This window comes from Bubalus bubalis, chromosome 12 (assembly GCF_019923935.1).
Source record: "Bubalus bubalis isolate 160015118507 breed Murrah chromosome 12, NDDB_SH_1, whole genome shotgun sequence".
Classification (NCBI taxonomy): domain Eukaryota; kingdom Metazoa; phylum Chordata; class Mammalia; order Artiodactyla; family Bovidae; genus Bubalus; species Bubalus bubalis.
This window is the reverse complement of record NC_059168.1, coordinates 66,182,322-66,209,040: the sequence shown is the minus strand read 5'-3', so window position 1 is coordinate 66,209,040 and position 26,719 is coordinate 66,182,322. Positions and strand designations below refer to the sequence as shown.

General features: G+C 35.9%; 1 protein-coding gene across 4 annotated transcripts in view; it reads left to right on the top strand.

Annotated features, from left to right (window-relative positions):
- Positions 1-26,719, top strand: part of PPP3R1 (protein phosphatase 3 regulatory subunit B, alpha) — a 123,648-nt gene that overhangs the window by 88,649 nt on the left and 8,280 nt on the right. For all 4 annotated transcript variants that reach the window (XM_044926072.2, XM_044926071.2, XM_044926073.2 and 1 more), the window contains 2 exons: positions 9,401-9,440; positions 25,733-25,909. In XM_044926072.2, the coding sequence (XP_044782007.1) occupies positions 9,401-9,440; positions 25,733-25,909 (217 nt within the window). The remainder of the gene's footprint in view (positions 1-9,400; positions 9,441-25,732; positions 25,910-26,719) is intronic.

Here is a 26,719-nt window from a genome sequence, read left to right as displayed (position 1 = left end):
CCCAAGAAAATAGTCTGTCACTATTTCCATTGTTTTCCCATCTATTTGCCATGAATTGATGGGACTGGATGCCATGATCTTCATTTTTTTCAGCCAGCTTTTTCATTCTCTTCTTCACTCCCTTTGAAAAGAAAAAAAAATTTTTTAATATTAATATAATCTACCATATTAACATTCTGAAGAACAAAAATCACATGATCATATCAGTTGATGAAGAAAATGCATTTGATAAAGTTCAAGACCCATTCATAATTTTTTAAAAAGTATTTATTTAATTAATTTATTTGGCTGCCTCAGGTCTTAAACTTGAGACTCTTGGGATGTTTGTTGCGTCATGCAGAATCTTTTGTTGCTGGCCATGGACTCTCCAGTTGTGTCACGTGGGCTCTCTAGTTGTGTCACACGGGCTCAGTAGTTGCATTGTGTGGGCTCAGTTGCCCTGTGGCACGTGGGATCTTAGTTCCCCGACCAGGGATCAAACCCACGTCACCTGCATTTGCAAGGTGGTTTGTTAACCCATTAGGGAAGTCCCACTCATTCATAATTTGAAGGAAAAAAGCAAAACTTCAGAAAAATATACTTTGGGGAAACAACTCAGTTGGATAAGGAACATTTATGAAGACCTACTTTGTCCTTTTCAAAAAAAGGGAACATTTCATGCAAAGATGAGCTTGATAAAGGACAGAAATGGTATGGACCTAACAGAAGCAGAAGATACTAAGAGGAGGTGGCAAGAATACACAGAAGAACTGTACAAAAAAGATCTTCACGACCCAGTTAATCATGATGGTGTGATCACTCACCTAGAGCCAGACGTCCTGGAATGTGAAGTCAGGTGGGCCTTAGAAAGCATCACTACGAACACAGCTAGTGGAGGTGATGGAATTCCAGTTGAGCTATTTCAAATCCTGAAAGATGATGCTGTGAAAGTGCTGCACTCAATATGCCAGCAAATTTGGAAAACTCTGCAGTGGCCACAGGACTGGAAAAGGTCAGTTTTCATTCCAATCCCAAAGAAAGGCAATGCCAAAGAATGCTCAAACTACTACACAATTGTACTCATCTTACACGCTAGTAAAGTAATGCTCAAAATTCTCCAAGCAGAGGAACCAGAGATCAAACTGCCAACATCCGCTGGATCATGGAAAAAGCAAGAGAGTTCCAGAAAAACATCTATTTCTGCTTTATTGACTATGCCAAAGCCTTTGACTGTGTGGATCACAATAAGCTGTGGAAAATTCTGAAAGAGATGGGAATACCAGAGCACCTGACCTGCCTCTTGAGAAACCTGTATGCAGGTCAGGAAGCAACAGTTAGAACTGGACATGGAACAACAGACTGGTTCCAGATAGGAAAAGGAGTACATCAAAGCTGTATATTGTCACCCTGCTTATTTAACTTCTATACAGAGTACATCATGAGAAACACTGGGCTGGAAGAAGCACAAGCTGGAGTCAAGATTGCCGGGAGAAATATCAGTAACCTCAGATGTGCAGATGACACCACCTTTAAGGCAGAAAGTGAAGAACTAAAGAGCCTCTTGATGAAAGTGAAAGAGGAGAGTGAAAAAGTTGGCATAAAGCTCAACATTCAGAAAACGAAGATCATGGCATCTGGTCCCATCACTTCATGGGAAATAGATGGGGAAACAGTGGAAAGTGTCAGACTTTATTTTTTTGGGCTCCAAAATCACTGCAGATGGTGATTACAGCCATGAAATTAAAAGATGCTTACTCCTTGGAAGGAAAGTTATGACCAACCTAGATAGTATATTCAAAAGCAGAGACATTACTTTGCCAACAAAGGTCCATCTAGTCAAGGCTATGGTTTTTCCAGTAGTCATGTATGGATGTGAGAGATGGACTGTGAGGAAAGCTGAGCGCTGAAGAATTGATGCTTTTGAACTGTGGTGTTGGAGAAGACTCTTGCGAGTCCCTTGGACTGCAAGGAGATCCAGTCAGTCCATTCTGAAGGAGATCAGCCCTGGGATTTCTTTGGAAGGAACGATGCTAAAGCTGAAACTCCAGTACTTTGGCCACCTTATGCGAAGAGTTGACTCATTGGAAAAGACTCTGATGCTGGGAGGGATTGGGGACAGGAGGAGAAGGGGACGACAGAGGATGAGATGGCTGAATGGTATCACCGACTCGATGGACGTGAGTTTGGGTGAACTCCGGGAGTTGGTGCTGGACAGGGAGGCCTGGCGTGCTGCGATTCATGGGGTCGCAAAGAGTCGGACACGACTGAGCGACTGAACTGAACTGAATTTTATCCTTAATTCAATATTGGGAGAATCAAATTCTTAAAAGTTGAGTTAATAAAAAAGTTTAGAGTTCTACTTTCCTTGATGCATATTTTTCATACTGGCTATCTTTTAAGCATTTATATGTTCTTCAGATAAACAAGCATGTACTCTTAATACTGAAATAATATTTATAGTTCACAAGGAGAGCCTGTAACCAAATAAGACAATGTTGTCATGACCTAGAGTCTACTAGATAAAGATGAATGTCTAAATATTCTGACAGCATGCCCTTTGAAAATATTCTAAACTTTATAGGATGTATCTATAAAATGTATTTTTGTTCTCTCACATCTTGGCACTTTAAGATCAAAGTAACTCTAAACAAAATGAGATAAAAGAGATCCAAAAATATTTGCATTTCTTTGCCAGAAAATTTCTTTAGAAAATATTCTAGTGTTCTTACTGATTTTTATGTATACCAAAATTATAATCATAATAATTTTTTTTTTAATGCTGAGTAGCATGGACTTAAGGGGAAAGTTAGAATCAGTCCAAGTGTCTAGATCTGTTGAAAAACAAATTTGTCAACTTCTCACAAATCAGTTTTTTTCTAGGATAAAGTCAGACCATTTTAATAACTTCTAAAACATACTCCTCATTCTCAGAAGTATGACAGGTATTAAACCTTTTTTATAATCCCTCAGTTTATAATTCCCCAAGGCTCTGTGGACTATTTTTTTCAGTTAGTTTTCTTTCTGTTGTTCAGACTGGATAATTTCTTTTCCTCTATCTACCAGTTTACTGATTCTTGTCTCTGTCTGCTCTATTCTGTTGAGTTTACTCACTATTACTGTATCAGTTATTGTTTTTCAGTTCTAAAGTTGCTATTTGGTGGTTCTTTATATCTTTTATTTCTTTATTGCGGTTTTCTCTTTTTCATGTTTCATGTATCAGTTGCTTTCCTTGAAGCGACAGGCTCACTGTTCAACACACTGATGCTTAAAAGTCCACTTAAACCAAATTCCTTAAGCTATGTAGATTTTTATATGTACCTATAAAACTCTTCCTTCAATAAAGTTAGGATAATGTTAAACCTGGCAAGGGATATAAAAACATAGTAATTGTTGTCTTCATGGATTTTAAATCTGAAAGTGAAGTGAAAGTGAAAGTTGCTCAGTCATTTCTGACTCTTTGTGACCCCGTGGACTGCAGCATGCTGGGCTTCCCTGTTCTTCACCAACTCCTGGAGCTTGCTCAAACTCATGTCCATTGACTTGGTGATGCCATCCAACCATCTTGTCCTCTGTTGCCCCTTTCTCCTTTTGCCGTCAATCTTTCCCAGCATCAGGGTTTTTTCCAGAGTCAGTTCTTCGCATCAGGTGGCCAAAGTATTGGAGTTTCAGCTTTAGCATCAGTCCTTCCAATGAATATTCAGGACTGATTTCCTTGAGAATTGACTGGTTTGATCTTTTGGCAGTCCATGGGACTCTCAAGAGTCTTCTCCAGCACCACAGTTCAAATATTGTTAAGGAGTTTTGTATCCATGGACATGAAATACTGGAGAATAGTTTTTTTTTTTTTGTAATGTAGTTGTATGCTTTTCCTATCAAGGCAGTGCTGGCCCCATAAAATGAGTTAGGAACTATTTCTTCTGCTTTCTAAATGAATTTGTATGTTTTTGGACTTTGAACGTATGATAGAATTGACCAGTGAAGGCATCAGGTCTTTAGTTTTTTTGTTAAAGGTATTTTTTTTCCCCTCAAATTCAATTTAATAGCAATAGATCTGTTCAACTTACCTCTTTTTTTCTCTTGAGTCAGTTTTGGTAGATTCAGTTTTTCAAGAAACTTGTCCATTTCAGCTGAGTTAAACATTTTATTTTCATACTTTTTTTTAATATACACTTATTTTTCTTTTAATGTCTATAGGATCTGTAGTGATTTGCTTGGGGTGTTATTTATTGACCTTTTCCAAAAAATAAAGTTTTGATTTTACTGATTTTTGTCTCTGTTTGTCTGCTTCCTAGTTCATTAATTTCTGTTTTTAGTTTTCTCTTTCTCCCCTTGCCTTGGGTTTAATTTATTCTTTTTCTGGCTTTTAAAGGTGGGAAGAAATTTTGCATTTTAGACTTCTCTTCTAGTAGTACTTTCCTCAAAAGATTACTTAACCTGTAGCCTTTAAATTCTGATCGGTTCAGCTTTCACTCTCTTCAAAATATTTTTATTTCTCTCATCATTTCTTCTGTGACTTTTGGGTTATTTAGAATTTTGTTGTTTATTTTCAGATATTTGAATGTTTCCAAATACCTTTGTTTAATTCCATTGTAACGAGAAAATATATTCTGTATGATTTCAGTCCTCTATTAAGACTTTTTTTTTTTTTTTTTTTGAGGCTCAGAATAATGTCTATGTTCATGTGCACTAGAATAGAGTATTTTGTTGTTTTAGGACATCTTGGTTGATACTGTGTTATGCTGATCTTCCATAATTGTGTTTACTTTATCCTTTGGTCTGCTTGTGTTCTGTCAGTTACAGTGAGAGAAATGTTAAAATCTGCAAATATGATTGTCTGTTTCCTTTCGGTTCTCTGTGTTTCACACATTTAATTTTGAAGCTGTTATTAAGCATACAGTTGGCTCTTAAACGTGTTTGAACTGTGTGAGTCTACTAATACAGGGATTTTTTTTTTCCCAACAAATATTGTAGTACTCCATGATCAAAGTGAATCCATGGATTAGGGTATCTATGCGGGTCCTGGAACCAATACCCTGTGATTACTGTGGGATAGGTATATAGGAAAGGGTTCTGGGACCCAGTTACAATGAGTTTTTCCCTACACAAGCACAAAATTCTTGGATACCAGGTGTCCTACAATTCAACTCAATTCATCTAGAGATAGCATGAGATTCCATAGGTTAAGGGCTCAGACCTACAAGATTGCCTCCACTCCTCCCCCACCCTCCCGTTAGATGGGAATTCCAAGTCCAGGTTGTTCCTTGAGGTTCTCACCAACCAGTTATAGATTGGAGGTTCCAACAACCCCTGCCTTGAGTTTGGTTAGTTTACTAGTGCATCTCAGAACTCAAACATTTTACTTACTAGACCACTGGCTAATTATAAAAGGGTGTAACTCAGGAACAGCCAGATGGAAGAGGTACATGGGAAGGCGTGTGGAGCTTCCATGCTGTTCCAGTTGCTTCCAAACCCAGAAGGGGTCTCCAGCCCCTATTTTTGTTATTTTTTTCTGGAAGCTTCATTATATAGAAGCCTTATATAGAAGCATTATTTGGCATGATTGTTAAACCACTCACCAGTGGTGGTTGAGTTCAGTCTCCAGCCCAGATTAAATCATCAGCCATTGGTGAGTGGGTTTTTTTTTTAGTCAGTAATTTTGGCTGTGCTGGGTCTTCACTGCTTTGTGCGAGTTTTCTCTAGTTAGGGCGAGCAGGGGCTACTCTTTGCTGTGGTGTGCCAGCTTCCCATCGGGGTGGTTTCTCTTATTTCAGAGCATGGGTTCTAGGATGTGCGGGCTTCAGTAGTTGTGGTACATGGGCTCAGTTGCCCTGCGGCATATGGAATCTTCCCAGACCAGGGATCGAACCCATGTCCCCTGCGTTGGCAGGCAGATTCTTACCCACTGCACCACCAGGGAAGTCCCTGGTGAGTGGTTTAAGCCCCAGCCCATTTCTATTCCCCAGAGGCTGGAGGGTGGGGCTGAAAGGTCCAGTCTCTAATCACATGATTGGTTCCCCTGGCCACCAGCCCCTATCCTTGGTCCTTTCCCATAGTCATGTCATTAATATAGCAAAAGAAATCTCGATAGCTCTCCTCACTTAAAACATTCTAAGGAGTTCTTAAGCTAGAAATGAATGAGGACCAAGGATATTTCTCATTACATATCACAGTATATTTAAGATTGTTACATCTTTCTAAATGAATTGACTTTTTTAAGGTTATGAAATAATTCTCTTTATCGCTGGTAATATTTCTTGTTCTGAACTCTACATTGTCCATTATTGCTAGCCACTGTATCTTTCTTTTGATTATTGCTTTTATGGTATATCTCTTTCTTTCAACCTATCTATAAAGTAGGCTTCTTGTAGATAGCATATAGTTGTATATTCTTTAAATTGGAGTTATTAGGCCATTTATATCAAACATAATATAATTCTCAGAATGCTTGGATTTAAATCTAAATTGCTAGTTACTGTTTTTTTCTCATTTGATTTTTGATCCTTGCTTCCTGTTTATCTACCTTTTTTTGGATTGTTTTTATGATCCCATTTTATTTTTTTTATTATAAAGTATTGCTCTAAGGTTTACAGTATGCATCTTCAGCATCATGCTCTACCTTCAAATAATGTAATGTTTCCCTTGTAGTATAAGATCTTGACAAATATATTAATTTTTTACATTTTTATTGGTTACACGTCTTATTTCTACACGTTATATACTCTATAGTACATTGTTATGTTTGTGTTAAATAGTGAAAGTTACATTTGAAAGACATTTAAAAATGAGGAAAATGTATATTTTTCTTAATTTTTGGGTATCTTGGAAAGACATTTTACCTTAATATTAAATATTTAGGGAGGGTGGGATGATTTGGGAGAATGGCATTGAAACATGTATAATATCATATATGAAATGAGTCGCCAGTCCAGGTTCGATGCACGATACTGGATGCTTGGGGCTGTTGCACTGGGATGACCTAGAGGGATGGTATGGGGAGGGAGGAGGGTTCAGGATGGGGAACACATGTATACCTGTGGTGGATTCATTTTGATATATGGCAAAACCAATACAATATTGTAAAGTTAAAAAATAAAATAAAAAAAAATCTTAAAAAAATATTTGGAAGATACCTTTCTGGGTATAAAATTAGACAGGTTAAGGTTGAAATAAGTTTAGGAGAGAGGTGAAGCATTCATTGTTGATGGAAAAGCCCTGAGTAACCCAGCCAGATTGATCCTTGGGTCTTGTGATTTCTTAGAAGGAAGTGATACAGGCAGAGAGGATGGATGGTACCATTTATAAAGAAGTGATAACACTGTGAAGGTCAGTGGGCTGGAGAAACAAGGACCTGGTTTCTAAGTCCTCCCTGAGACTACTATATAACCCTTTTGCCTTCACTTATGAAACAATTACATTTTAACATTTAAACAACATTTTAAAAAGTTACATCATTTTAAAAACACCTCACAATGGCAGTGTAAGGATCACTATACTTTTTTGGCACCCCACTCCAGTACTCTTGCCTGGAAAATCCCATGGAAGGAGGAGCCTCGTAGGCTGCAGTCCATGGGGTCGCTAAGAGTCAGACACGACTGAGCGACTTCACTTTCACTTTTCACTTTCATGCATTGGAGAAGGAAATGGCAACCCACTCCAGTGTTCTTGCCTGGAGAATCCCAGGGACGGTGGAGCCTCGTGGGTTGCTGTCTATGGGGTCGCACAGAGTCAGACATGACTGAAGCGACTTAGCAGCAGCAGCATACTTTTTTGAGAGCCTCATAAGAAACATACTTAATTGTAAGGTAGAGTGGAATTTTTAAATATGTGAGACAGTAAGAGATAAGAATCATGGTAAGAATCTTAAGGTTAATTGAATAAGATGCAAAATAAATAGAACTCTTATCTCTGCTCATTAATAATGTCATTTTTTTAATCAATGTTTGCTACTTCTGTCTCTGTTTTAATATATATTTGATGTTTAAATTGACCTAAAATTAGACTAACCAGTTAAATTAGCTGCTGTAATTTTCAAGGAAAAGATTGTTGGCAAGATAAGAATTACAGATGCTAATTTACTGATAAACTTTGCTTAGATCTTATGTTTACTCAGAATACTTTCAGACCTTACGTTTACTCAGAATACTTTTAAGAGTTTAAAAGCTAGTTTGCAAGATTAAAATGATATTTCTCATTTCAGACTGTATTCAGTAACTTCTTGGAATACTTTGGTATATTCAAATATTTAAGTGTTAATCCTGTTGTACACTGCCTGCTAGACAGGGTCACAATTAGATAGCTGGGATATAGGATGCAAGGTGTACTCAGTTTTATTGCTGAACTTTAAAAATTCAATTTGTATTACTTTTAAGTTCTATTGACTTTTTCAATCATTTTTACTTCACGTGAGCCTGTCACACTTGGAATTTTTACCGTTTTAGATTCAGAGCTATTCCAGGTGGCGCTAGTGATAAAGAACCTGCCTGCCAGTGCAGGGGGCATAAGAGATACAGGTTCGATACCTGGGTCAGGAAGATCCCCTGGAGTAGCAAATGGCAACCCACTCCAGTGCTCTTGCCTGGGGAATCCCATGGACAAGAGGACCCAGGAGGGCTACAGTCCACAGGGTCACAAAGAGTTGGACACGACTGAAGCAACTTAGCACTCGTGCACACACATACCTGGTTCTATTGTTAATCAAATGGCCTGATTTTCACCAACTTACTTGACCTCCGTGTACCAAGTCATCAAGAATTGTTAAATGTAGGCCTTGGATCAGGTCTGTAGTTTTTCTTCAGCACTTTTTTCCTTAAATAAAATTTTAAGTTAGGAATCCAGGTAAATTGTATTAACTTAGAGTTTATCCATGAGATAAGACTTCTCCTGAAAAAAAAACTGGAGCTCAAGTGGCTGGCTGTCTTACACTGGACCTACCTTCCTATTATTTTTCTTGTTTTAGTTGCATAGCATATAGAAAATTCAGTTTCAATGCAGGTATAAAAGGTAACAGATTTTTCTTAGCAACTTTGAAGTCTCAGTAAACTCTTCAATTAAAGAGAGATGGCAGAAGAAGCTTTATTCTGAACTCTACCCAAAAATGAGTTCATCCAGCAAGACAAGTTAGAGCATTGACAGTCTGTAAAAATTTGATATACAGTATGTTTAGGGTGTTAAAAATATGTAAAATAAATTTTAACCAAATGTTTTTATGTCTTAAGTGACAGAGTTACAGCTCAGGCCTGTTTGATGCAAGAGCTCTTTCATCATATTGTATAATTTTTTAAAATAAAAAAAATATTTATAGTCTAGCCACATTTGTTTATGGCTATTGCTCAATGTTTCATGACTCAAAATACTCAAGTTCAATCTTCTAAAGACATTTGTGCCAATTTTGTGACTAACTATTATTATTTCTTTTCTCCAGGGAAATGAGGCAAGTTATCCTTTGGAAATGTGCTCACACTGTAAGTGAAATATTCTTATCAAGAATTTCTTTTATTTTCACATCTTTGTATATGTACGTATATAAATTGTAAACCTCTGTGTCTTTGTATGGCAAAGTTAGTTCTTAGCCATTTTAAATGGTTAATGAATTTGACTTAGTCTTTCTGAGTTACCAGAATAGTGAAAGATATTTTCTTTATAGATCTCTTTACTATTAGTGTCTGCACTGTTGTAGTTACAAATTGACCCTCAAATTTCAGTGGCTTAACCCAATGGAAGTTTTCAGATTAACAAAGCTTCAAGTAAACAATTTATTTAGCCTGTGGCTATGTAAAATCAATGCTTATTGGAGGCACAACTCTGGTAGACTAAGCAGCTATTGCATAAGACCTTTCTGGGGAGAATGAGGAGTATAAGAAGTGTGAGTGGGCTGGTTATTTCTGACTATACTGGAGAATATAAAGAACATGGTGGTCTTACAAATTCTTGATTCAAGGATCAGAGGACCAGGGAGCTTAAATAAAAATCACAAGGTCTCTTGCGTGGAAGTACTATGGTTAGGGAAGAAGGGAGATCATGGGAATTGGAATGGGGACCCTTGGTAAATTTAGAAACAATCCTGAGGTTCCAGAATTCCCAAACTCTTCTGAACCTTCCTTGCCTTTTCTGCCATCCCTGTGTGATGAAGTTGGTCATGCCTTGTTTGGAGACAACTTACTTTGCAGTGAGGTTTGTCTTATTAAAACTATTTTTCCATTGTTCATCATTTCTTCAGTCTCCTTTCTTTTCTCAGAACAGTTGTCAGTCCATGGGGTTGCAAAGACTTGGACACGACTGAGCGACTGACACTTCTTTTCACTTTTCCTTATCATCAGCACCTTTGCTTTCTTTTGCTTTCTGGTTAAATGCTCTTACATCAGCTCTTTTCTTGACTGACTTCATTGTCTTTCAGATCTCAGCATAAATGTCCCCTCTTTGGAGATGTTTTCTCTTTCTCTCCTCTCTTCAGTCTCTCTAACAAGGATAGTACCCTGTTTATTTTCTTTATAGCAGTTACCATAAGCTTAAATTACTTGTTTATTAATACATTGTACTCCATTTTATTTTCTATTTTGTAACTTCTACAATTAAAAAAAAAATTTTGTGGTGACCCTCTGACCTTACCCATAATTTGGCCATCTCTACTGCTGTTTACATTTTATTTCACTGTTTGCTCCCCAGCTTTCCCTTATCAAGTTCTTACATAACTTTGATCATACATAGCTGTATATTTCTCTTTTAAACATGAAGGTAAAATGTTGTATCCAGTGTATTGTTAGAATAGACCAAAACCACAACTAATCATGACTGTCTAGACCAGAGGTTGGTAAACTACTACTTACCAACAGTTCTGTTGATAAAGTTTTGTTGGAACACTGCCATGCCTATTCGTTCACATATTGTCTATGGCTATTTTTGTCTGACCTGTGAAATGTGGTCAAGGTAGAGTAAGTTAACAGACTAGTGCTCCAGGTGTTACCTCGATCTATAATTCTTGTCCATGCCATAGTTAATATGTCAGTTATATAGTTTCTTTAGAAATCTGCTCAAAATTGTACCTTGCCACTTCCTGTTCAGCTTGAGCCTGTGGTATAGTCATTCCTCCTGTTGCTAGTGGGCTAAGAATGGGTTACAGAAGCCTGTAATTAACTAGGATTCAGGCTGCAAATAGAGTTGGGGGTGGCTGTGGGGAGTACGACTCTGAAAGGTATGAGGGAGGTTAGTTTTTGTTTCTTGATCAGGGAGCAGAGGTTGTCCTAAGGGGACAGGACATCCCAGGTTCTAACCTTCTGCTCTCCCTGTAAATCTGGGACTGAGGGTCATTTACCTGATTGCGGAGAAAAACATACCAGGGCGAAACGCAAGATGGTGTTCCCTTCAGTGTATCCAAGATGTTGAAAGCCAAGTTTTTTTTAAAATAGTAAGTATTTGAAATAGATTTCATACACTGTTAAAGTTGTTTCTTTCAGTTTTGTCCTCCGAACTAAGTCTTCTTTCTTCTGACTCCATCTGTGTTTTGAGGAGGCTGGAACCTTGTCACTGAAGATCTGTACTTGTCACTGATTGTTCAGCTAGATGAGTCTGTCTGGATTCTTCTGTCATCCAGTAAAAATGTAGTCTTCCTCGAACTTCCTAGTTGGTTCACTAGAATATAATATATTTTATACATGATTTGGATGAATTTGAATTTATCCACATTAAAACCACAACTTTTCCCCCACCCACACATTGTAGTAAGTCTTTTTTTGCTCATCTTCAAAACTTTATTAATGAGAGAGCTTAGTGTTATTTGTAAACAGCTCTTTACCATGTATAGTGTTAACACCAATCCTTGAGACACTTGACTTTACACTCTTCCCTGTTCAGCTTATGCCTTTTTTTCCCTTTTAAGACCTAGCTCAGGTCTGTGTTCTCTGGGAGACCTTCCGTAGTCCTCTCACGTCATCAGTAGTTACTGTCTCTTTTGCTCTTTTAGTATTTAAATTGTACTGCAAAAGGTAGTAAGATTCTAAATTACATACTGTAAAGTACTGTTTATAATCTTGTGTGTGACACAAGATAAGTACCCACAGAGTGCTTACAGTCTAGCTACTAGGAGAAAGAGAAATGCATTTTTTTCCCCAGTGGAAATAAACCATTATGAGCAATAAAAGCAAAGGCTCCAAGAGGGGAAATTACCATTGATTAAGAAAACTAAGAAAAGCTTCATGGAAAGGGTAATGTTTGAAATTGTTTTTTGAAATATGCATAAGATTTGAATGCTGATTAATTCTTATATCTGTCTGGTCATTTGCCTCTTTCAGTCTGTAAATTCCATCCAGATCTTTGACATTTTATCTAACCCCATGCATTATTCTTTCTAGCACCCTACTTTTAATCCGTGACTTAATGCTAATGCGTTAAGAAATGCTTAAGAAAACTTGAGGCCATTTCAAAGTGTTAACCTCATTACCTCCTCACTCCATCACCCCACTGCCTGCCACACACAGAAACTTTCCCATTCTCTTAGTCAGACTTAATAGCTCTTTGCTTTCAGTGTCAAAGTTTGGGTTATCTCCCTTATTCAAGATCAGCCTCTGCACTTGTGCTTTTGGTCTCATTCCCCTCACCTCTCGGACCTTATTTTTTTAGTTTTCTTTCCATTTTTACCTATGTCTGCAGCTTCTTCATTTTTCATCAGTTTACATAGTCAGCTCCCCTTTGATCCTGTTCCTGCATGTATCTCCCAGTTTTTCTCCCTTCTCTGTCATATTTGAGCTTTGCAAGAGTATATATAGTGATATCCATTTCCTTATTTCTGTTAATTCCTTTGCCTGCTCAAATCTGGCTTTCATCTCCTACTTTTATTGAAACTGTTACTATTAAGGTCACCTTCATTTTATTGACACAGTGCCCAATTGCTAAATCCGATGGAGTAAAAAAACCTGTAAAATCATTTGTGGTATTTGGGGAAATTTGAACACTGATTATTTACTATCAAGGAATTAATTTGTAATAATTACTGTTTTAGTTAGAAGAATATTTTAGAGATAGATGGTAAATACTGAACAGACATGGACATGGTACTACTATGTCTGGGATTTGCTCTAAAATACTTGAAGTGGATTATAAATAAGATTTTTAATGTGTTAATGATTGAAACTGGGTGATGGGTATGTGGGATTGATTATGAGTCTCTCAATCTTTATATTTGTCTAAAGTTTCCTTTTATATGTATTTTTTTAATAAGTGAAAAAAAGTGGAAAATAACTGAGTAATATCAAGGAGAAATTATTATTTAAGTATAGATAAGTATGGCCTGCAACACAACTAGCTTTAATAATAATAAGAGGTGGTTAAGCTCATTTTCACCACTGAAAGAACTGAGGTGTTAACAATAGAAGTGGAAGTGTGATGCCTGGCAAAGAGCAGATGCTGAATAAGTATCTGTTGACTGAATAAGCTAGTACGAGCTCAGTGCTGGATTATATAGACAGCTAGTTGGATAATTTTAAAGGCTGTATCTTTAGAAAAACCCAGTAGTTACCAGTCACTCCATTTGTTTTCATAAATAATGACAAATACTTATATGGCATTTAACACATACCGGGCACTGATCTAAGCACATCACATAGATTTACTTTGTAACCTTCACAATAGTCTCATGAAAGAAGTGTTGTTACTTTTCTCATTGTATAGATGAAAAAACAGAGACATCGGTAATTGACCTAAGATCACGCAGCAGCAGGTAAAGTAACAAAGCTGTGATTTATATCAAGCAGTCATGTTCCAGAGTTGTATCTTTAATCAATACTGTACAGCCTCTCTTATAGTAACTCTTATCAGATTAATGTTGTTTGTCTACATGAATGATCTTATGGAAAAATCGGATTTGTCTAAGATATATTTAGGTATTCTGATTTTGTGTGTCTCTTAATGTCTCTTAATTCAGTATTTGGTTTTTGTTGAATTAAATTATTCTTGGCCATTGTGACTTTGTTCTTTCTGTTGGCTAACCTGTCTGGAGAAGGAAATGTATACTCTGGTGGGGGTGATTTGGTCGAAGACTGTGGTTGTAACTTGGCATGATAACTTGGAAAAATGGCTGAGTACAAGATACTAGATTAGATAGTTTAGCAGAGGGCTAGATTGGAGCACAGGTAGAAGTGAGTGGAAAGTCAGATTCAACTAATTTTTTTTACTGTTGATAAAACCAGTATAACTCTGAATAATTTTAATAAAATTGGTAAATGTAAGGCCTGTTTTGTAGATTGAATGCAGTTGAAAGACTAGAAAAGTCTTTTATCTGAAGAGATTTCTCAGTTTTCTTTTGTTAGAAGGTGACCCAAGAGGAGCTTGGCAGGCTCTGAAGGAACATTTCCCTTTGCATAATGAACTATCTGTAGAAACCTTGAAGACACCTTTAGCCACTAGGACACTGCTCTCATTTTAAGTCAACAGTCTCATATTTAAGTGGTTTTGTTTCTGGTTTGAATATTTCTGCTAACAGTCAGATTGTCTCAGGGAGGTTTACATGTTCATATTCTTTACTTAGACTCGGATGTTTCTTTGTTTTGAAAACAAAACTTTTTCACAGAAAAAGTTAATCTAAAGTTAATTTGATTTCCTCTTTCACTTCTGCATTCCTTTATGTTTCCTTTCTTATATGGACTAGTCTAACTCACTATAATTTTTCAGTGTTGTGTATTCTATATCTTTTTTTTTTGTATTTTTTTTCTTTTTATTGTTTTTTTCTCTTTTTTTTAATTTTTTTGTTTTTTTTTCTTATTTTATTTAGTGTTGTGTATTCTAAAGAGTAATATCTGGTTTACTCCCAAATCATTCATCAAGACTCCATCAGCCATGATTATCAGTTGCTTAGCGATCCTGAACTCTACTATATTTCACTTAGTCCACTGAGAATTGCTTACATTCTCTTTCAGTAAAGTTTTATTGCTGAGTAATAAAGTATAGTGCACGAACTTGAACACCTAGGCTTGAATTTGCTACCTTGTTTTGTAGTTACAGTACCTTAAAAAGAAGATCCCTGGATGATCTGCTATATTCTAAATATTTCGGATTTTTATGTGAATAGTCTTAAGAAGAATGAAGTGCTACCTCTGTCTTCTTTATCTGTACTGTCAGATTTTGGCATCGTGGTAGCACTTGCACATTTTTAGTTTTTGCAGGGAAAGTCCATGGCATGTAGTAATTTGAGAGTCTACCACAAATTTGAATCGTTTTGTAGCTGGTATGTAGAAGACAGTTGCATCAGCTGGTGAGAAAACCTATCTAGGCATTTAGCAAAACTGTAAATTCTTGGATCTTTCTCAGAATATTAGAGCAAAAGATATGGAAAAATATGCAAGGAACTTGGGGAACAATACAGAATGTAATAGCATCTGCCTAAAAGACATCTCGAAAGATGTAGTAGATAAAACAGAAGCAAAAATAACCAGTGCATTAGTAGGAGAAATTTTTCTTCATCTGGAAAATCATATCTTCTGATTGGAAAAGCATTCTGATAGTTGGGAAGTTTAGATTAAAAGAGGTCTATATTTAGTGTTAACCTCTTTTGTAATTTTAGAAGTCCAAAAGCAAAAAAGAAAACCCTAGAAGCTGCTTGACAGGGAAAAGTTTGGCCTTAAAAAAATGAGAGTCTGCTGGCATTGGAATTCTTAGCAGCAGCAATAGGTATTAGAAAACAATAGGGCAGTTAATTCAAAGTTCTGAGTTCCTGAATCCAGAATTTGATATCAATCAAATGATTACTCAGGTGAGAGATCAAATTAAAGACATTTCCAGAAATTTAAGGACTTGGCAAAATTTACCTTTCATGAGTTCTTATATATGCACCCAGAAAAGTGAAATAGAAGTTAGAGAAAAAAGGAAGAAACAAGATCCAAGAAACTAAATCTCTAAGACACCAGTGAAAATCCCCGGATAACAGCTCTGCCAGGGGGCCTGGAAAGCAGGTGGTTCAAATTAGAGCAAGAAGCCAGAACTGTCTGTGGAAGACATCATCAAGAAAAAAGTAGAAGCCATTACATAAATTGTATGCTGGAATTTCTTAGTGTTAAGATAAAAAGCAAGTCAATAAGAAAAAAAAAAGCAGAGACTGGGGTTGCAGTATGCAGTATTACATTTTTGGTGATAAACCAGATTGAGCTCTGGAGCAGCCACAAATAAGTCTTTTGACTGGTCCTGAAAGTAAAAGAAGACTCTTGAATATGCTTGATTTTGTGAAAATACTGTATTTTGGGGGGAGTTGGTGGTGGGGAGTGATACAGTGCTAAAGAAAAGGACAACTAGCATATTCAAGCACAACATATCATAGAAATAGATAAAAGGAAAGCTTGGAGAATGTGGTGTAATGAATTAGGGTTGGATTTGATTTACAAAACAGTGGAAATCATTGAGAGCCACATCTTTTGAATAAGGTATGTTACACAGTATACTTAGGTTAAAAGAAAAAAAGAATATGACTTAAAAAATTAATCATTTTTAATTGGAGGATAATTACCTTATAGTGTTGTGTTGGTTTCTGCCATACATCAACATGAAACAGACATAGGTATATGTATGTCTTCTTCCCTCTTGAACCTCCCTCCTAAGAGTATGACTTATAAGCCAAGTTATTGATAACTTAGAAAACTTGAAGATGTGTTATCTGACCTTATAAATATATGCTTTTTCATTAACTTATTGCATATTTTTATTTGAACCACAGTGTAAATAAACAAAAGGAGGAAAAACAATAGCAATACAAACACCTTCAGCAGGAAAACCAGTTGGAGAACATCTTAGAAATATGTTTTTTGGTTTTTATCTACCTGCAGTGTGGAAATACTGTCATTATTCCCTTTTCTCCACCCTTGGCCCAAGAGTACAGGTTGAGTTGAGGAACAGCAATATTTAGTATCTCTTAGCCCAGTATTCTGTGTTAACTCTTCTGGTGGAACTAACAAGGAAAAGAAATTATAAAGTATTTCAAGAAATCCCTTTATCCAGCTTTTACCATCAAGCTTTTCAGATTAAGCAGTTTTACTTAACTCTCTGGGTCTTTTTTTCTCATTTGGAGTTTTTCATTTCCAAGGTTTCTTTCAGCTTTTTGCATTACATGGCTTTTCTATGACAGATTTTCTTCTGAAACTCAGTAAGCTCTGAAATTTCTAAGAATGTTTTTTTGGATTAAGTGTGTAGCTTCTTTTGTGACATCTTTGGATAGTATTCATTTGCCTTGTGAATTTTGATGTGGTGGATCATTTTTGACTGTGTGGCTTATGTAAAGTAGAAGTTAAGTGTTACATAGTGTTCACATTTTGAAGGAGTGTTCTAGAAGAAAGAAAGGAAACAGTTTCCAGTATTAGTAATGAAAAGGCTGAAGTCACTTACAGTCCCTATACATGTTAAAAGAATAACAAGACAACTTTATGAACAGTCTTATTCCGGTAAGTTCTACACCTTGGATAAAACAGACAAATTCCTTGAAAAACAAATACAGGCAGACCTCTTTTTATTGTATTTCACTTTACCATGCTTGCAATATTGCATACGTTTTCATTATTATTGTTATATTTATTATGGGGATTGTGATCAGTGATCTTTGATGTTTCTGTTATGACCTGCCAAAGGCTCAGATAATAACACTTTTTAGCAATAAACTATTTGTAGGTTTTTTTTTTACATAATGCTATTGCATACTTAATAGAATACTTAATTCTATATAGAATAGAATACTTAATAGAATACTTAATTCTTAATAATAAAGAATAGAGTAAACATATTGATAACTTTTATATATGCATTGCAAAACCAAAAAATCATGTGACTTGCTCTTTTTGCAATAGTCTAGAACCAAATCTGTGATATCTTCAAGGTATACCTGTTCCTAAAACTGACCCAAAAGGGAATAGAAAATCTTAATAGCATTATATCTATTAATGAAATTGAATTTTTTCTCACAAGGAAATCTCCAGGGCCAAGATGGGTTTACTGGTAAATTCTAGCAAACATTTAATGGGCGGCGGTGGGGGGGCGAAAGTCATAATCTAGAATCCTTCAGAAAATAGAAGCTAGCATTACACCAATAGCAATACCAAAGATGAAGCACAAGCTGGAATCAAGATTGCCAGGAGAAATACCAATAACCTCAGATATGCAGATGACACCACCCTTATGGCAGCAAGTGAAGAACTAAAGAGCCTCTTGATGAAAGTGAAAGTGGAGAGTGAAAAAGTTGGCTTAAAGTTCAACATTCAGAAAACTAAGATCATGGCATCCAGTCCCATCACTTCATGACAGATAGATGGGAAAACAGTGGAAACAGTGACTGACTTTATTTTTGGGGGCTCCAGAATCACTTCAGATGGTGATTGTAGCCATGAAATTAAAAGATGCTTTACTCCTTGGAAGGAAAGTTATGACCAACCTAGATAGCATATTCAAAAGCAGAGACATTACTTTGCCAACAAAGGTCTGTCTATTCAAGGATATGGTTTTTCCATTGATCATGTATGGATGTGAGAGTTGGACTATAAAGAAAGCTGAGCGCCAAAGAATTGATGGCTTTGAACTGTGGTGTTGGAGAAGACTCTTGAGAGTCCCTTGGACTGCAAGGAGATCCAACCAGTCCATCCTAAAGGAGATCAGTCCTGGGTGTTCATTGGAAGGACTGATGCTAAAGCTGAAACTCCAGTACTTTGGCCACCTGATGTGAACAGCTGCCTCATTTGAAAAAAGACCCTGATGTTGGGAAAGATTGAAGGCAGTAGAAGAAGAGGATGACAGAAGTTGAGATGCTTAGATGACATCACCAACTCAATAGACATGAGTTTGGGTAATCTCCGGGAGTTGGTGATACACAAGGAGGCCTGGCGTGCTGCGGTTCAAGGGGTCACAAAGAGTCGGACACCACTGAGCAGCTGAAATGAATACCAAAGATGCTATAGAAAACTATAGACCTGTATTCACCATGAACATAGATGCAAAAATCCTTAAACATTTTTAAGGCACATAAATGTGTTAAAAGGACAGTAAAGCATGATCAAGTGGAGTTTATACCAGGAGTATGATTTTAACTTAAAAAAAGAAAATCAATATGATTCACTATATTGACATAATAAAAGAGGAAAAAAATCTCAGTAGGTGTAGCCGAGTATTTGTTTGAAGAGTTCAGTACCCATTAATGATAAATACTTTTGGTAAATTAAGAACAGAAAGGAATTTTCTCCACCTGATAAAGGGCACCTACAAAAAAAAACCCTACAGCTAACGTCATACTTATTTAATGATAAAAGATTGAATGCTTTCCATGTAAGACTGGGGGGGGGGGAAGCAGTTTTTCACTCTTAATTGTAGACAAACTTGTACTAGAAGTTCTAGCCAGTACATTAAGTCCAGAAGAAGAAATAAAATATGAAAGTGAAAGTCGCTCAGTCATGTTGGACTCTTTATGACCCTATGGGCTATACAGTGCATAGAATTCTCCAGGCCAGAATGCTGTAGTGGCTAGCCTTTCCTTTCTCCAGGGGATCTTCCCAACCCAAGGATCAAGCCTCGGTCTTATGCATTGCAGGCAGATTCTTTACCAGCAGAGCCACAAGGGAAACCCGAAATAAAATGTATTCAGATTGAAAAGGCAGGAATAAAATTGTCTTTATTCTTAGATGACATGGTTGTGTTTGTAGTAAATCCTGTTACCAGAAATAAGAAGTGAGTTTAGCAAGATTGTAGGCTACAAGGACAGTATACAAAAACCAGTGGAATTTCTATATAATAGCAGTGAGCAATTGAAAAAAATGAAATTAATAAGAATACTATTTATAGTAGAATAAAAACATTGGGATATTCAAGTGTAAATTTAATCAACTAGATGTTAAGATCTGTACATTGAACTATGAAACATCACTGAGAGGAAGCTTATAAAGACCTAAATAAATGGAAGGAGGTACCATATTCCTAGATTGGAAGACTTTGATACTCTCAAGGTATTGGTTTGACTTTGATTGATCTATAGAGTTAAGACAATCTCAATCAAATTTTCAGCAGGGTTTTAATAAAAACTACCATATAATTATTAATTCTATATAGAAAAATCACAGGTCTTAGAAGAGCCAGCACAGTTTTGGAAAGGGACAAGAAAATGTGAGGACAGTGTCCCCTGATTTAGAGGCTTACTATGAAACATAAAACTATGGTGTTGACATAAGATAGATAAGCAAATCTAGAGGGTATAAACCCCTGTATGTTTTTATTCACTTGATTTTTTAAAACATTTTTTAATTGGATATTTTACATGTAACATTTTGTGAATTTAAGGTACAATTTGTTGATTTGTATAGTTAATTGGTTTTTGACAAAAACATTGAAGATACCATTGTAAGGGGAGCCTTTTAAACAAATAGCTGGAATGAAAGTTTACCCTTAACTTATACACAGAAAACATTTGGTCATAAATTTAAACCATAAAAGCTACAACTATGGAACTTCCAGAAGAAAACATCAGCCAAAATCTTATTATAGGCAGAGATTTTTAGTTGATCTGTGAAATGTGAATCATTAAAGAACAAAATGGGTCTCATCAAAATTGAAAGTTTTTGCTCTTTAAAGGCAGTTTATAAGCGGGATATAAAGCTGCCTTTTTAAAAAGTAAAAGAAGATACTTGAAATACCTCTACCTGACAAAGGACTTGCACCATCAGTCTAAAAAGAGAATCACACAACTTTTAAAAGACAACCAGACAGTGAAGAATCCTCCTGCAATGCAGGAAACCCAGGTTCAGTCCCTGGGTTGGGAAGATCCCCTGGAAAAGGGAATGGCTACCCACTCCAGTATTCTTGCCTGGAGAATTCCATGGGTGGAGGCCTGGGAGGCTCATGGGGTTGCAGAGTCAGACATGACTGAGCAACTAACATTTTCCCTTTCACATTTAAAGAGATAAAGGATTTGAAGTCACGAAACAAATGAAGATATATGAGTTGTCAATAATCACATGAAAAAAGATCCTCAAGATGATTAATCCTCAGAGAAATGCAGGTTAAAACTATAATCACATACTGCTGCCATCCACCAGAATGGCTCAACTTAAAAAGACTCAAAATACTATGATCTGGCAAGGAGGTAGAGAGAGCCCTTGGAATTCTCAGGTAGTGCTGATGGGAGTGTCAAATGGCACACCCACTTTGGAAAACTTCTTAACAGTTTCTAAAAGTCAGACATGTGCTTACCCTATGATCCAGCAATTCCAGGAAAACATTTGTTTACACAAAGATTAAGTATATTCTTAGAAGCTTTATTCCTAATAGTTTCAGATAGGAAATAATAGGAATGTCTATTAAAGATGAACACTTAAACTGATTGGGAAGTATTCATACAATGGAATATATATACTACTCTGTTGTAAAAAAGAAGAAGCTACTGACATATGAACCAACCTGATTAATGTCAGAAACTTGATGAGAAAAAGAAGACGTCAAAAACTTAATGAGAAAAAGAAGAGTACATACTTCTGATTCCATTTACATGAAATTCTAGACAGAATTTACTTACAGAAAGTAAATCAGTGGTTGCCTGGAGTTGTGGTGGGGAGCTATGTGGGGTGTGTTTGTGATTGAAAGGGACCCAAGGAAACATTTGGAATGATAGACATGTGCTTTTTGTCTCGATTGCAGCGCTACTTCCATTAGGTGTATCAGTTCAGTTCAGTTCAGTCGCTCATTCGTGTCCTAATCTTTGCGACCCCATGAATTGCACCACGCCAGGCCTCCCTATCCATCACCAACTCCCGGAGTTCACCCAAACTCACGTCCATCGAGTCGGTGATGCCATCCAGCCATCTCATCCTCTGTCGTCCCCTTCTCCTCCTGCCCCCAATCCCTCCCAGCATCAGGGTCTTTTCCAATGAGTCAACTCTTCACATGAGGTGGCCAGAGTATTGGAGTTTCAGCCTCAGCATCATTCCTTCCAGTGAGCACCCAGGACTGATCTCCTTTAGGATGGACTGGTTGGATCTCCTTGCAGTCCAAGGGACTCTCAAGAGTCTTCTCCAACACCACAGTTCAAAAGCATCAATTCTTCAATGCTCAGCGTTCTTCACAGTCCAACTCTCACAATCCATACATGACCACTGGAAAAACCATAGCCTTGAGTAGACGGACCTTTGTTGGCAAAGTAATGTCACTGCTTTTGAATATGCTATCTAGGTTGGTCATAACTTTCCTTCCAAGGAGTAAGTGTCTTAATTTCATGGTTGCAATCACCATCTGCAGTGATTCCCAGAGTTGGTTTAAAATTTCTTTTCAGCATTTTATTTACAACTTGATAATCCTTTTGTTGGTGCTGATGTCTTGTTTTTGTATATTTGATAATTAATATTTTAAAGTTGGCTTTCCCTCATAGCTCAGTCGGTAAAGAATCTGCCTGCAATGCAGGAAACCCAGGTTTGAAAGTATGTAATAATTTAATCTAGAAACATCAAAAGCATATATTTCATGTTGCTTTAGAAAATTGTGATATACCCCCCTAAAATCTAAATATTTTAAAAGTGGTTGAAAATTTTTCACTTGTAAGAAAAAGACACAGTACAAATGTCCATATTTCATAATATACCTTTTTGATTCTCTTTGAGTATTAATAGGGAGTTTTCTTTGTTTTGTTTCATTGTCAAACTGTTCTGTGCAGAACATAAATATTAGACTGTTAGTCTATAGAGAAGGTCATTATAAAATTAGGTGTGTATTTTGAAGCTGCTTCAGTTCAGTTCATTACAGTTGTTCAGTTGTATCCGACTCTTTGTGACCCGGTGGACTGCAGCACACCAGGCTTCCCTGTCCATCACCAACTCCCAGAGCTTACTCAAACTCATGTCCATTGAGTCAGTGATGCCATCTAACTATCTCATCCTCTGTTGTCCCCTTCTCTTCCCGCCTTCAATCTTTCTCAGCATCAGGGTCTTTTCAAATGAGTCAGTACCTCGCATCAGGTAGCCAAAATATCGGAGTTGCAGCTTCATCATCAGTCCTTCCAATGAATTTTCAGGACTGATTTCCTTTAGGATGGACTGGTTGGATCTCCTTGCAGTCCAAGGGACTCTTCAAGAGTCTTTTCCAACACAACAGTTCGAAACATCAATTCTTCGGCGCTCAGCTTTCTTTATAGTCCATGGAGCTGCTTATGAAGGTTTTTATCTGTAATGTTCTCTTCTGCGCCCCCTGGTGGTTTTGATTTCTTATTTGGGATAACATTGGAAATACAGTTATTACTCTTGTAGACTGAATTTTACAGAAGACATTAAAACTTTTAAACTAGTCTTTATGTTGAAAACCTATCCAATAGCTTCTATTGACAATACTGAAAGGCTTTAATCATATGGTAGTCTTCACAATAATTACTTAAAAAAAAAAAGTTTTTTTTTTTTTGACAGTTAGCAACCTAGTTAATAACGAGGAACAAATTATTAAGCAATACCACAGAAATAAAATTTTACAAACAAGACCTACCTAAGATGGTGCTAAATTTAGATCAGAGTTTGAGGAGAAAATAGGATATTTGAATAGTCTCAGAGTACTCCTCCCACTATTTTTCGATGCAAAGGGAAAAATAGTAGATTTATAGTGGAGAAATCTGACAGAAACCCCTCTGGCCACCCTTGACAATGATGAAGTCAGAAGGGCACATTATTTCTACTGTATTCTTGCCCCAAATGCATTCTAATCATGAAAAAAAACCCAGCAATTCATGCTGGAGGACATTTTACAAAATACTGGATCAAAAGTTTTCAAAGTTATGAAAGACAAGATAAAAATTGAGTTGTCATAAATTGGAGGAGACTTAAGGAAAAATTACCAAGAAGTTGCAAAAATAATAGAAGTCTCAGTTATCACACACCCAGCTGCTTCTGATGTTAACATTTCACAGACTTGAAATGCAATTATTGTTATCAAAATCGAGAAATTAATCATTGTTACAACATTGTAAGCTCTATATTTTAGTGGGGAAAAAAAGGGGACTTTGAAAAATTTTTTCTTTTCCAGGATTCTGTTCAGGATACCACATCACATTTGGTTGTTTCTTTGAAAATAACTATTATTGCTCGAAGGATTTGATAGACTTGCTTTGTTTTTAAGTCATTAACAAACCAATAGGTAATAAATTATTTATAAAGTGGCTCTTACAATTTTTTGAAGGATTAGTTTTTTGTTCTTTATTACTATTAAACAAATTTTGAGAATTGGCTAAAATTTGAGGAAAGTGTGTTTTTCTACCATTCTGCTTATTTCTTTTCCTTTGCATTCTGAGAAACCTCAAAACCACCTAACAGTGAAATAGCAGCTTAGTGTGTGTGTGTGTGTGTGTGTGTGTGTGTGTTTAGTAATAACAGTGCTTGAAGGCCTACATCTCTTTGCTACTGTTGGGAATCTCTTATATTCTTCTTTCTAAATGAGAAAAAATATATATATATATAATAAATTGTTGGTATTTATCTGAGACGATGATGAATAGATAAGCAACCTTCTATGTATTAATATTATATATTCTTTAGTGTTATTATGTCCAATTAGAAATACTTAAACTTAGAGTAGCATCATGAGATCTCTTAAAGCAACTTCTTAATTATTTTATGTGTTAATACTAATAAGATTCTTGAAATAACTTCTTTAAATAAGTAACCATCTAGTTTTCACATTTATTCCTGAGTATATTCAAGGGTGCATTGATCTGGGTAAGGTCTCAATAATTTAATTTGGTTGTTTTCTGTGTTAACATTCCATAGTAGTAGCTGTATTTTAGAAACTCAAAGATCTTTTTTTAATATCTTAATTTTTAGAGGCATACATACATGTATGATTATAAGATTATCTGTTATAATACTTTGTATAGTATAGTTTAAATTGAATATGTAGGAACTTTGAACTACTAGAAAAGATAGTTCCTCCCAGAGGTATCCTTACAAAAAGTGGAAAAATAGCATGAGTCTCAACTTGGCAAAACATGAAAAACAGTATCTCTGAGTCACAAGATGAGTCAAAAGGGTGAGGTTTGTTTGTTTTTCCTTGTTCATCTGTTTTAAAGGGAGTGTGATTCCAAGTAGCTGAAAAAAATCTTCGATGAAAGATGGTGCCAAAAGTTGGAATTCTTTATATTTAGAAGTACATATCTGAAACATTCAGTGGTGTTGCCAGGATGGATTTGATCTGTGCCTAACTGTTAGGAGATTGGGAATAACTGTAAATGAAAACCTTTAAAAATATTTAACTTTTATTAAATTTTTTCTTAAAATCTAATTAAAAATTTAAAAGTGCTGGGTTTTATTTGTTCGTATTTGCAAAGAATGATCTTTAGACAAATATTCAAGAAGCTGGCAGCATTGGAGGGAGACTTTGAATATTGAACTGTATTCAAACCTTGTTCAGATTTTGAACCATGAACTGTTAGAAATAAACTAAATTAAAATTTTAAAAGAGAAATGAAAATCAGAGTGCCTGATGTACATAGCAGAGATTGATTTAGTCCGCCTGATATGAACCACCTGACTTTCATGATCAGCTTAGCATTGTCAATCCTGTAATATCTTGGTACTCAGCATACAGTTGGTTGTATGTTATGGCGGGTGCAGACAAGCAAAGAGGTAACGAAAAAAATTTCATGATATATTTTCTTTGTTATAAGAAGTCCATAGTGTGTTCAACTCTAAATTAAATTGAAAAACTATTGGATAACTGCTGAATTTTTTCTTGTAGTTATCATACAATCATTTGGTAAATCGTGCTGCTTCTCTTTGTTTGCTTTTAGTTGATGCTGATGAAATTAAAAGGCTAGGGAAGAGATTTAAGAAGCTCGATTTGGACAATTCTGGTTCTTTGAGTGTGGAAGAGTTCATGTCTCTACCTGAGTTACAACAGAATCCCTTAGTACAGCGAGTAATAGATATATTCGACACAGATGGGAATGGAGAAGTAGACTTTAAAGGTAAGAAAGTACTTTTAGTTAAACTGCAAGTTAGATAATCTATGAATAGTCTTACATTTCTATGTACAAAAATGTCTGAAAAGTTGATTTTTTCTTGAATGTCCTTGAGTACTGGTTTTCTTATAATAATAGATTGTTAAAACTTAAAAGTCTGTGATATATGAACTTTAATAAACTAATAAGACCTTGTACTTTTTGGGACATAAATGATCGAAGTGTCCTTTTAGGTAATCTAAAAAATGGGATTTAGTATTTCTTTTGTTGTTAGAAAATTTTAGAGAAACTTAAAATATTAGAAGCCCCATTTTTTAAAAACTGTTTTTTAAAAGAATGAGACTTTAACAATAAGTCAGCAATAAAAAAAAAAGCTGAAGTCAGAAGGATAGGAGTATTATCATAGAAGGGATTAATTTAGTTAATCTAGATTTTACAAAGACAGTAGTGCTTTTGCTAATGTCAGCCATTTGATTCTGCACTTTAAATAAACCTTTCATTTCATCAGGAAGTCAACAGTTTTTGTTATTTTCATTTGAAGAATTGAATTGTCCAAGTGAAGGGCTCTTAACTGGTTGTGATTTAGTGTTCAGTAGCAGTGAAGAAAAATGACCATTTGTTATGAAACTTCAAACAGTTTATGTAAATGATTATGAATTTTGGAATGAGAAACCTCCCAATTTTTTCTGCCAAACGATTTAAATATTTTTTAAGCCCTCTTGTATAGTCATATTCTAAGAATATAGAGTTAAATAGCTTAAAGAAATATGTTTTTTGAGTGTTACGCTGTGTAGCAACTAATTAATAATAATAATA